The sequence below is a fragment of the Cryptotermes secundus genome, unplaced genomic scaffold (assembly GCF_002891405.2).
Source record: "Cryptotermes secundus unplaced genomic scaffold, Csec_1.0 scaffold55, whole genome shotgun sequence".
NCBI classification, from domain to species: Eukaryota; Metazoa; Arthropoda; class Insecta; order Blattodea; family Kalotermitidae; genus Cryptotermes; species Cryptotermes secundus.
In genome coordinates, this window is record NW_019740654.1 from 13,283 (window position 1) to 26,324 (window position 13,042).

A 13,042-nucleotide genomic window follows, 5' to 3' on the forward strand; every position below is an offset into this window, starting at 1 on the left:
ATAATATTTTTTACATAGTTCTTTTGTATAATGTAGTACAGGCATATTTCCATATCTTTCAATTCTGATTGTTTTCAAAAGCCCCAGGGCAGGGGGGGCACATGTCTGGTCTCTTTCTTCAGGGGCCCCTACTTGTAAGCACTTTAAATATATATGATGGTATCATAATTGCAATACATATAGTGTTGGTCATAGATGTTTAATGACATTTATGTAAAATTTTAATTGGAATTTGGAAATATACTAATGCACTGAATTGTATGAAATTTGTGTTCTCATACAAAACTAACGAGTACCAACGTGATTTGTTCTGCACTTCCATTAAGCAGTTAAGAAATCTCAAATATTGTATACAACTGATCATCAGTTCCCATGGCCAATCTTATATAACTGAAACAATACTGTTTTATGGAAATTACAAATCACATTTACATTGTACGAATTCACTGCATTGACTTTAAGTAGATTTGACATAACCATAGACTGTTGTGCAGTTGTCTTCCCAATGAGAATTTTTGCATATTTCATGTACACAAGAAACAAACCCAAATCACTTCAGTTTAATTTATCATGAGTGTAAGAGAATTAATATCAGTAGCAGTCCTGAAGTTCATGAGTACTAAACCATTTTTACAGCCGAAATCTTTCCCTGTGTTCTATGTATTGTTATGATATTGGTATGGTTTGATTGTTTCAAATTCTTTTCTGCAAGACACAGTATTGGAGTCTTGTTCTTTCAAGAAATATGAGCCTTCATTCTCTGATAGATGAACTACCATAACAATAGAACTTTATGGTCTTTTTACTTGTAATGTTTTTTATCTACTGTTCTAAAGTAAAGCTTGTATGGCAGCAATATACATCACATGTTTTACATCATCTTGAGTACTTTTATGTCCCTAACAGCATGTAAAATTGCACATTAGCTGATCATATTATTACAATGAATTACTAAGTAGAATTTCAAATTTATATGGTACTGTGGGTGCATAATATGAACTGATACTTGACATAGAATTAAGGAACCAAGATCTTTAAGCAGCCTGTAGCCATATTATTTACGGTGCTATCGTTACTCCATTACCCCATGAAACACCAACAAAGCATGGCAGTCAGTTCCTATGCATTTACAATTACATGGATCTTGTCAAAGAAAATACAGATCTTGAAGTTACTCCCAGTTAAGTGGCCTCCGTAGTCTAGGGGTAACGTTCCCACCTCATGACTCAAGGTATGCGGGTTCAAACCCGGCGGAGGTCGTGGAATTTTTAAGGGTGGAAAAATTCAGGGAACAAGTCCTCCGGGAGGGACTTCAAGCTGTGGGTCCCTGTCGCAGCTTTACGGCACATAAAAGAACCTCATGTCTCTAGGAGACCTCCGGTAGATGGGGGAAGTATTAGGTACCACTGCCAGAGGAGAGGGGACCTCTCTGACAGAAAGGGACTAAGTATTGGATACCACTGCCAGTAGAAGGTTGGAACCTCGCTGGCAGAACAGGGCTAATAGCGAGCACCAGTACCGGTAGGGTATGGAGACAGTAAAAATGAAAAGGGGGATGCACAATGGACCAATAACTGGTCTAAGTGCATGGGGAAACCCAGTCCCTCTGTACTCAATACTCCCAGTTACCTAGTACCTGAGCATCCAGAATTCTCATCCAACAATCACAAATTTCAAAGAAAATTTAGCATTTAAGTCCCTGTATGCAAAAACTCTGGAATCTGTGGTTTCATTCTTCAGTTTTGTGTGTTGCTGTGTAGCTTACAGATAAAAACTGGAAGGAAACATCATGCTGAATTCAGGTAATTTTTGAACGTGGAGACAAGGAACATGTTGATAAACAGGATGGTCAGCTATAGATTACATTTGAAAAGAATACATAAAACACATGGCACTAAGTGGATTTTCATAATTTATTCTTCATTTTAATTGCGTAACAGGATTTGAAAAAAAAACAGTATGAACATTACACTATGCTGGTTGGTCATCACCCTTAGTTGTCCTGGTGTAAATCACTTGTGCATGGTGTTTGATCACTTGTTTTATCAGACCTACAACAGAAATGCATTCTTGAATCATTGCAAATCCATGAACGACAAGCTGAGGCTGTCTGAGGCCGAAACATGTAGTGTAGCGGAACAAGATCAAGGACACATAATATATTGTTTGCACTTGGGATGGAATTTGTATCATTATATCATTTATTGTATAGTCAGATTTATGCAAGTATTTTCCAGAACACTTAAGTGACAATTTCAATATAGCTTTGGAAAATATCATGTCTGGACATGAAAGTGATGAAGCGATATGATTTTCTGTCAGTAGTCTGATGAGTCATGCTGTGACCTGTACAGATATGTTGCAATGCCCCATGGCTCATCTAGCCTTTCTGTTCATATTTGATGAGTAGGGTTAAGACATATTTCCTTATCTGGCAAATTCTGTAGTGGTTCTGTCAAGTGCAAAATTGATTCTCATTGTTGTCACATTTGCGAGGAATACTGTGGAAAATGTCCAGGGTCCGAGAACCTATCAGAAGTTCAAAACGGAGATTAGATGTTGACAACATAGACAATGTAACCCATAGATAGTGGAATACTACTGACAGATCAACTCTGGAAACAACTATACAAACTTATAGTGACTATATGAGTACTTACAAATAGAGACGAGCCCTTCTTGAGGAGCCGCCAATTCTGCAGCTACTCAAGAACTTCCCAGCAGTTTATGGAACCCGAAAGTTCATTACCGTTCACAAGAGCCCTCCACTGGTCCATATCCCAAGCCAGATCAATCCAATCCATACCATCCCCTCTCTAAGATCCATTTTAATACTGTCCACCCACCTATGCCTAGGTCTTCCCAGTGGTCTCTTCCCTTCTGGCTTTCCCACCACTATCCTATATGCATTCCTTATCTCCCCCATTTGTGCTATATGCTCTGCCCACCTCATCCTCCTTGACCTGATCATTCTAACTATACTTGGAAAGTAAACATGTTCTGAATATGGCAACCATTTAACCATTCCTGAATTTGGGCTTCATATTTCAACTACCAACTCTAATGCAACTACTCTAACCAAAGACTCCTAACCTGTCAGTGACTACTGGCATTTATTTTTGCTTACTGGCCCAAACTCAAATCAAAGTTCTGCCACGTAACTAATCACTAATGCCTGTGCTGTTCCCTATTATAAAGCAATAGTCTACGTACTTATTTCTTAAATGAATATCATGTCACAAACACAAACTTACCTTTCTGTAGAAGTTCATCAAGAGCTTTTCTTGCAAGTGAGCCTCGTACTTTCAGTCTCTCACTGACTACAGATGGCGTGATCAGCTTATATGATGGAACCTCCTTCAAGAGTTTGTCATATGTCGCTTTATCAAAGAGCACTTGGTTGTTCAACTTGTCACGAACTTTCCCTTTTGACCATTTCTGTAAATATGTGGAGGGGAGAGGGAACTCAGTAACATTACAAATCACCTTTATTTATGAAAAGTACGTCTTTTTCAATGCAGATCCCATCAGTCTCATTAAATCAGTCTTATTTTTGCCATCATCTTGTTCTAGACAATTGAATCATCATGTATGGATTGCTGCATAACCATTCACTCATTTTCAATAAATATAATTACATCAGCATCATAACAAACAGGTTCTGTTAAACCTTACGCTGCTGCAGTCGACATGTCAATCTCTGAAAAACATGGCGTCCTTGCTGCGATCGACAAAACTCGTATTGCAACTTCTATAGTTTCAAATCTCAGGTTTCTTTGCACCAATATCATTCAAACTTGGCGGGTGCATAAAGTCATCTATTGGGAACATAATGAAGCATCATTTATTTCAATGGCTGCATTCTTCTGCCCTCTAGCTTAAGAAATGTAAAAGGTTGCATCTGCACAGCGAAGCACATGCTCCATGGTCATGTGATGTGGGTATTTCACAGGCCTGGTAAAAATGGCTTCATATAGTGCGCAGTGCTTTCTATAATAGTTTTAAATAAAGTTGGGGACTTTGGTCAACATGTGACATAGTGATATGACTAGGGTAGTGAATTATGTACTTTTTTGGTCCATCTTGGACAACCCTGATTTAAATAGAATTTTTCCCCTGTGAAAAATACTGAATAATTCAACATTTTTGCAACTTCTGCTGCCTGTTCCCTGTCTGAGGTAAGATTAGTTACATTTTATCACAAATTTTCATACTTTGCACTTAAATTATTTATAAAAGATTCAAAAATAATTCAGCACATAGGGCACTGAGTTACTTAACATACTAGCAGTGAAAGGGTTAACAAGGTCCACTACAATCCTTTGAAAACCACAACAAAAAAGTTTCAAGTTTATATAGAACTGTAACAGTAAAAAAATATAGAAAAGGGAATCAGATATATGGCAATGTGGACTGAGAGGTTCAGGCATTCTTCCAGAACACTCTCGAAGATGAATCAGCTCACACACTGCTTCTTGTCTGTAAGTGCCTGAAGTGTACAGATAACACCCTCTGGGCTGAATGGTGAAAAGGACGATTCTAACTGTTTAGTGATGGATGCAAATACCTCATGGTAAACTAGTGAATGAAATGGAAGGGTCATACCACAGGGCAAAGAAGGCAAGAGTGAATGTAGTCACCAACATGGCCATTTGTGGTTATTGTGATGTCACATGCACTGTACACCCTCCACTTCAACACCCCACATGAAGTGGAAACTTGTGCGATAAATTGTGACAGGGAGGGGTGTTACCCCATGGTGCCTCACCTAACGAAAACTTAACACATTTGTCAATCCTGAAATAAAACTGTAAAACACCACCAGCATATCCTACATGTTTGTGTTCAATAACAAAAGAATTCATATAGGTTCACCTGATAAAAGACCAGGAAACTGTACGATATACATGTGCTATATTCATTAATTTATCGCTGACTAAAAAACAGGCCATTACTAACATTACTGCGTATTGGTCTTAAAATGTTGACCAATGCCTCATACACGATCTTATCCTGTAACACACCTTCTTTTTCGCCTTGCCTCCGGAACCTCCTTCTTTCTTCTTCTGAGTCTTCTGGGGCTGTTTGGAAGAGGATCCTTTTGAATCCTTCTTGGGAGGCTGAAACCAGTTCGACATGAAAGCTCATTCTCATTCTCATTCTAGGCACGAAATTGCTCACAACCCTATTTTGTAACATATTAAACACACTGAAAGGCCGTATCGAAGAACAGTACATACTTTCCACGTGAAGTCCCAGAAATACCACATGGCGAAAATTTCCTAAATCACTTCATATAATTCATACATACCTGATTGAAACGTTCAACAAACACGTTTATTACTACAATTATATGAACAACAAATAGTAAGCCACAGCATTATATTTAATATCACAACCATAAAATACTATAACATCTTACCATTATTATAACGAAGAACTACAGGAACCGGATGCAGAGGCACGGCACGCTCTGGGACATGGATGTGTTCAGAAATAGTATACATGGTTCAGTTTAACGCAGACTATTTCCTTTTTCGTGTTGTACACATACGTAAACAATGCAAAGAGTCTAAACGTGATTCGAGGAAATAAACTGGTGTATAGTTTCATGGCCTGCATTATATAAAATTAGTACGTCTTAGTCTGAAGTTTGCAAGCAATAAAGAGTGATTCCATCGAATTGCTACCCGGAAAGAAGTTACAGCAACGGTGAGAGCTGTCATCGATCACGGCCCCTGGACAGAAGAATTTTTACAACATCGTCACATGTTTCGTGACTGGGAACGGGATTTCGATTTATTGATCGCTTCCCGCGGTTCTTCTATTGCAGCATGTGTAGTCATTGCCATGGATACGTGTTTACCGTGTCATTTCCTAACAACAGCAGTCTCTTCTGGCTCCGCTATTCAGCCTTTCAGGCGTCATAGCACAGTCTTTTCTCTATGTGTGTGGAAAAGTTATATAAGTGTAACTTATGCGCGACCGACTTTTTGGTACGAACAGAATGTATCACATGACTGCGATTAAGACAAGCGAGGCTATAAAACCGTATCATTATTCAGTTTAACTGCTACAGACATAACGAATGAATTTAATATATAACCAATTATGAAATCAATTGGACATCATAGATCTAACTTGAAAACCCGTGTTCTTCAAATGCCCCTTTCGAGAATAGCATTCTAGAGTCCAACAAAACGAAACATTTTGGACAGACACTGCAGCCTCCGGCTGGGAACAATAATAAGTGTGGATCACTAAAGTGATAATTACAGTCACTGGACCTATGATGTGGTAGGCTGATGAGTGTATCTAAGTATGTACAAAATCATATTACACATATCAAATGCGCTCGATGGCAAGATTTGAAATGGAGGTAACAGAATTTTCTGTTAGGTAGATGATGCTTGTAGCGTCTTATGGACTCTTCATCAGAATGTGAGTTCCGTGCAGTATTTATTTCACAGATGAGTTACTTGCCTGTCCAATACACTTGTGGCTCTTCATTTGTACTAACGAAATATTTATAAATTTTGGCATTCGTATGTCAACGGTATAAAGTACAAGCTGATATTCAGAAAACTGACTGAACTGTTGAAACTACTGTCCTATGGAAATCACGGCCGAGGATCCTACTCTGAAAATGGAGGCAGCAGGTTCCTTCGAAACATTGGTACTTAACTATCGAACAAACATTCCAAAATATTGTTATGCACGGATTACTGTGCGTAGTCATCAAAGAGCACCAATGTGAGACATTCACGCCGCACGTGACACACCGTTGCCTATTGTAGCGATACGCGTGTCGTACTGGCAAGAAATTCGACAGCGAAGCACAACGTGTGGCAATATGGAAGGCAGAGTAGAGGATGTAGCGATAGTGGACCGGTGACGATTCATATCGATTCAAATAAGATAATTTTTCCATCTGGATGACAATTTTTGTGAATGATTTTCAGCGGTAGACAGAGAAATTTTTACAGGAAGTGTGAGTTACAGTCCCATTATATGGTGGTGGTTATAATAGTAGTGTATGTTTTTGTAAGACGTGTATAAGGTCTGATGTAGTCATTAAAAAGTGTGTGTTATCTAGAATTAATGCTTGCCTATGTCAAATTCGAGAAACCACGCAAAAATGAAAGTGTTATTTTGAAGATAAAATGACAAAAAAGCTCTCCCATTTGTTTGGTAGCATGACTATTCATAAGAATACTTCACTAATATTGCTGCTGTTTTCACAGGAACACACCATATACACCAAAAATGATTCCCATGACACACAAGGATCCAGCTCGCTCACTGGGATCAAGAATCAAAGAAAAACTTAATGGTTGGATACGCTTGATATTCTCTGACCGCAACTCCCGAAATTTATTTCTTTTCTTACTTTTGAATCTGTCATTTGCATTTGTAGAACTGACATATGGAATCTGGACCAATAGTTTGGGCCTTATTTCAGATTCATTTCACATGTTCTTTGATTGTACTGGTCTTTTAGCAGGACTTGCTGCTTCTGTTATTACAAGGTGGAGAGCAAATGATAAATTTTCATATGGTTATGTACGTGCTGAAGTTTTAGCTGGTTTTGTCAATGGATTATTTCTTCTTTTTATTGCATTCTTCATAATGTCTGAAGCAGTAGAAAGAGCTATTGAGCCACCAGAAGTAAAACATGAGCGACTTTTTGTTGTCTCAGTCCTTGGACTTCTAGTGAACCTGGTTGGAATATATGCTTTTCAGCATGGTCATGGCCATGCTCATGGTGTGGGTGGTAGTCATGGTCATTCACATGGAGGGGGAGGACATTCACATCCTCATTCACATGGTGGTTTCAGTGACCATCATTCACACAGCCATGATTCAGGTGATTTCACAGGTAGTGACTCTCAGATCATGAAGGGAGTATTCCTACACATTTTGGCAGATACTCTGGGTAGTGTAGGAGTTATCATATCTGCTGTCCTGATGCAGATGTTTGGGTGGTTGATAGCAGACCCAATCTGTTCTATGTTCATTGCTATACTGATTGCACTTAGTGTCCTTGCACTCATAAAAGAATCTGTGCTAATTTTGATGCAACGGCAACCACCCGCACTGGATGGTGTGTTGCCCCAGTGTTACCAGAAAGTGATGCAGTTGGCTGGTGTGTACAGTGTTCAAGAGCCCCACTTTTGGACTTTATGTAGTGATGTGTATGTAGGTGCTCTTAAACTTGAAGTGTCAAAAGCATCAGATCCAAAGTACATAGTGAGCCACACCCATATGATATTTGCTGCTGTTGGCGTCAAACAGCTTTATGTTCAGTTGGACTATGCCAACATGTGATCTTGCCATGACACAAGTGGGCATATCTCTTCACTACCAAGATCACTGCCAGTCCTTCAGTGTGGAGTGTGTCACCACAGATGGCTTGCACTAGTTCTTGGAGTAGCATGGTGCAAGGAAACAGTGATGCGCCTCATTTGTCTTCCAAAACAATTGAGGTTTACCCGGATGAAAGCTGTAAAAAGTGGGTCTATGGTGGTGTGACTATGATTGTCACTTGATGGCAGTATTATAATCCTGACTTCTTAGGAATTACACACATTAATTACTAAGTTGTATCCATGTGCATTCCTCTGTGCATTTGATTATGTAAATGGTATGGAATGTTAAATCGTGACTATGGAAAAAATACTTCCAGATGATTATTTCCAGTGCAAGATCTCCTAATGAATAAAATTTAATTGTAATTGCAGTGAAATGATGTGGTCACATGTATATTTGTATATAGTGCAACTCATAATTTAATATCCAGATTTGTGTATAATAAACCATTGATTTTGTGAATAATCAATGCAGATGCTTTATACCTGTCTTATGTATGATATGTTTGGGTCTGGGAAATATTGTTTTTTATTGGAAGGTTCATGGCTATTTATTAAAGTATACATTTTTGTTACTACATGGCTTATATTTTATACAAAAAGAAATGTCATTCCTCGATTCATAGGATAGGCAGTTGGGCCTGTTCCAACTTCACGTACGCATTTAATCTTTGCTTAGCAACGGTGAGTAAACAGCGGTTGCTAGGCAAAGCCTACAACAATACGGAAAGTGACATGTTTTCTATATGTCTGACTCCAGGTTATATAAGATACATTGAGTGTAAGAGAGGGCACCTGTGTGGAGGTGGGGTCGAATACCTCCACCATGACTCTGCGAGTCGTAAGAGGCGACGAAAAGGGAAGTCTCAATTCTGAGACAGTAAAATATGGTCACAGGTCTCAAGGGACTGGGACCCAAGAAAGACTGCGCTGGGAAGGGCCAGCAGCATATACAAGAGACAGACCCGTCATCTCGTCAGAGAGGGCGCCACACAAAATCACGACCGTAACTGTCAAACAGTGGGGCTCGAAACCAAGACATACTGACTGACAGACCGTCAGTTCCAATGTGACTTTGACTTTGAGAGAGGGCACCCCAAATGAACAGGACAGAAACTTTCATATAAGAAAAAAAAATCTCGACACCAAGACAGACAGACTGATGGACCATCAGTTGCAATGTGACTTGGACTTGGAAGTTTACAGAGTGGAGTTGTAGGAGGCGACAAAAAGGGAAGTTTCAAATCTTAGACAGTAAAATATAGTCTCAAGTCCCAAGGGACTAGACCCAAGAAAGACTGCACTGGCAAGGGCCAGCAGCATATACAAAAGGCAGAACCGTCCTCTCATCAGAGAGGACGCCCCACAAAAACAAGGCGGTAAATGCAAAACAGTAATAAATATCCGGTCATGAGCCCCAGATGGGGCTCGACACCAAGACTTACTGACTGACTGACCGTCAGTTGCAATGTGACTTGGACCTGGAAGTTTACAGGTGACGAAAAGGGAAGTCTCAAATCTGAGACAGTAAAATACAGTCGCGAGCCCCAAGGGACTTGTACCTGAGAAAGACTGCGCTGGCAAGGGCCAGTAGCATGTAAATAAGACAGACCTGACCTCTCGTCAGAGAGGACGCTCCACAAGAAAACAAAACCGTTCAACAGTAATAAATATCTGGTCATGAGCCCCACACGGGGCTCAACACCAAGACTTACTGACTGACTGAACATCAGTTGCAACGTAACTTGGAAGTTCACAGTTCTAGATTTCTAGTTCAGTATTGTTATTCTTGAATTCTTCAAACTCAAGTTCGTCTGTGTATACTGTGTGACTGAAATATTATAGAACAGTCCAACAAGTGGTTGTCTCTTCATATAATGACATCCCACACTCTATAACCTGTTTCAGTATATTGTCATGTCATTCTGTTGAGATGATTTATCCAATTTTGTCTCTGCTCACATTTTGTGATGGAACTTGTTTCACTAGGCCTGTGGTATGTCTAGGTAATACGTTTGTGATCCAAATCTCAGTTACACTGCTATAGTTTTACGAATTTTGATTACAGAGAAGGCTTTTAAAAGAAATTTGTAACATTCAGGATAAAGTGTTAGGATGTCATTAAATTGGCAACATAAATTTTAACTTTATCAGTGCATGTTACAATTTCATGTATCGAATATCTAATGACCAATTTCCAGTCTTATGAATAAGCTGCATAGGCGAGTTTAGAAGGGCTCCAGAAATGCAATAGAAGTTACAGCGGTGCATAGAAAGAGCATTTTCTGTTTCTGGTAGGACACAAAATACTCAAGGAATATATTTGTTATGCTGGTGGACTGAATTGGCATTTCTGCAGCTCCTCTGCGTCGTTTATTTGGACATCGGATACAACACAGACAACCGTCACAAGTAAGTGTATCTATATAGGATAAAACACAAGACAACTGTCACAAATAACAAGTGAATATCATCATCTGATATATCATAGAGGCAATCCCTAGAATCGTAGTGTATGGCATATGCCATGATGGATTTGGGCAATGAATGACATTGGGGATGGTGAAACTGAAATTCTTGGATTGAATGCAGACACTGAAGAAGCTGGAGCTGCAAAGTAATGTTTTATGTAATGTACCAAGAACTCGTGTCCATGTGCATTGCTGATACCGAGAAGTGCAAGATGTCTGCTGAATAGTTTTAACACTTCCATTAGTTTTGTAAAGGACCTCTTTTAACTACTCAGTGTAGCACTGTAGCCATGACTGTGTCCAACAGAACTTTTAAAAAATTTCACTGTACTTAGTGTTTGATCAGTAGTTAACTGTTTTATAAAGCAATGACAACCGTGTATACCACCTAACTTAATGTTCAGTTCTCAGCATCTCATTCATGTATTTATTGCCTTCCTGAGCTTCCAGCTGTTCTTAAAATACACATCTGTAGTTTTTCTAGACATTAAATGATCATAATGGAACTGCAGTATAGCAGGAACCAAACCTTAAAATATCTTAATGGGTTAAATTAACAGCCTGGTCTTTTGTCTGCTCTTTGGCTTAAGTTTTGCTCAGAGTTAAAACGATGTTGACATGAAAAGAGTGCCATAGCAAGGGCTGCAGTTGGCGTACAGAATGTGACCCTGCATTATATATATTGATATGCTGAGTAGTGAATCTCAACTGGTGGGACATGAGGTCTCAAAAATAATAATTCAATTCTGTACACAAAAATTTTCCTGCATTTTATTTTAAGTACAAGCTTTGAATTAACTCTGCACTATGGAGAGTTCTATCTTCTGGGATATAATGCTGTGTGATATGCTGAAAGTCTACAAATGTTACAGAGGAAGATGTCACCTCCATCTCTATCAGCAGAGATCTGCTTGCTACTGCTCCATGCTGGTTTCTTGGCATAAAAAATCAGCTGACTTTCAATGGACTCCATGGCATTGTATCCCAGAAGACAGAACTGTTCATAATCACTGCTATAAGAACCTCAAATCCAACATAATTTTGCTCTATAATCACATTTCTGCTAACAACAATGTTGTTATATGATTATAGCAATGGAACATAAAAATTGTTACAGTTTTATCATTCCTAGAACCTAATACATTAATGATTAATACTAAAATGTACATAATTATGAAAATAAACTTCTTGGGGAAAAAGGCTGCTTTTTTGACTGTGGTTGATTATACTTTTTAAACATAAATATCAACGAGAGGTAATATGCAAAAGGTTAAGAATCACTGTTCTAAAGCACATATTACTATCCAGTTCGAATTAACTACAATGAAATCATTAAGTCTGTGTATAATAATTATCATTTAATTATAAATAAGGTATTCAGTCTTTCATACAATAATGTGAATATACGATGTACAAAATAAATGTAAATGATGTGATGGTGGCCTTAACAAAGGAACTGTGTACACTGGTTATATATATTATGTATAAAAACACTACATATTTGTAAGATTTGAGGTTTTCATGGCGGTGACTGTGAAGAAAGTCGTCTTCTGGGATGTGGTGTTTCAAACATCCAGACAAGTCGGCTGTGGCGGAACACAGCATTCAGCTTCAGAATACCTCCATCCTTGCTACCAAGACCCATTATATGGATCACATCATTAGGGAGGCCATTGAGATTGAACTCCATCCTGACAATATGAACAGAGAGATGGGGTTTTGTCTCAGCAAGTCATGGAAGCCTCTCATCTGTTCCCTCAAGAAACCTCTGAAATATGGCAGACCCTATAGGCCACTCAGGTCCATTGCAGCCCCCAAGCTACAGGTTTTTTTTACTGCTAGTGGGGTGGGACTAAGTCCCTTGTACTGTGGCCACTTCTGGCCTATTGTACCAGCCCCAGATGATAGGTGAGGGTGGTTGTGGAGGAATTGGTGGAATGAAGATTGGCAGGGGAAACCAAAGTACTCGGAGAAAACCTGCCCCAGTGCCACTTGGTCCACCATAAATCCCGCTTAACCAGACCCGAACCCCGGGCCGCCACAGTGGGAAGGCAGCAACTAACCGCTTGAGCTATAGGGTTAATGCCCTCCATTTAACCTTCCCTTCTGTCCCCCCTAACACATACTCTATACCAGCTCTGGCCGTTTCACTAGACTTCCCCTCCTCCTCCCTACTATTTCCCTATGTAGCCACACTCACTT

General features: G+C 39.2%; 2 protein-coding genes across 3 annotated transcripts; one reads left to right on the forward strand and one right to left on the reverse strand.

The window, feature by feature from the left end:
• Positions 1-1,894: 1,894 nt before the first annotated feature.
• On the reverse strand, positions 1,895-5,531 carry LOC111872312 (40S ribosomal protein S25). 2 transcript variants are annotated; one of them, XM_023866043.1, is made up of 4 exons: positions 5,423-5,531; positions 5,025-5,120; positions 3,255-3,438; positions 1,895-2,051 (listed from the first exon to the last, which is right to left on the reverse strand). In XM_023866043.1, the coding sequence occupies exons 1-4, from the start codon at positions 5,423-5,425 to the stop codon at positions 1,972-1,974; spliced, it is 363 nt and encodes a 120-aa protein (XP_023721811.1). In that variant the 5' UTR covers positions 5,426-5,531; the 3' UTR covers positions 1,895-1,971. The 2 variants fall into 2 exon arrangements, with proteins under 2 accessions (XP_023721811.1, XP_023721810.1); XM_023866042.1 differs by lacking the exon at positions 5,423-5,531 and having other exon boundaries at positions 5,025-5,153.
• A 1,142-nt stretch (positions 5,532-6,673) lies between these two features.
• On the forward strand, positions 6,674-9,237 carry LOC111872325 (zinc transporter 7). Its single transcript, XM_023866073.2, has 2 exons — positions 6,674-6,991; positions 7,245-9,237. The coding sequence occupies exon 2, from the start codon at positions 7,267-7,269 to the stop codon at positions 8,326-8,328; it is 1,062 nt and encodes a 353-aa protein (XP_023721841.1). The 5' UTR covers positions 6,674-6,991; positions 7,245-7,266; the 3' UTR covers positions 8,329-9,237.
• The last annotated feature ends 3,805 nt before the right edge of the window (positions 9,238-13,042 follow it).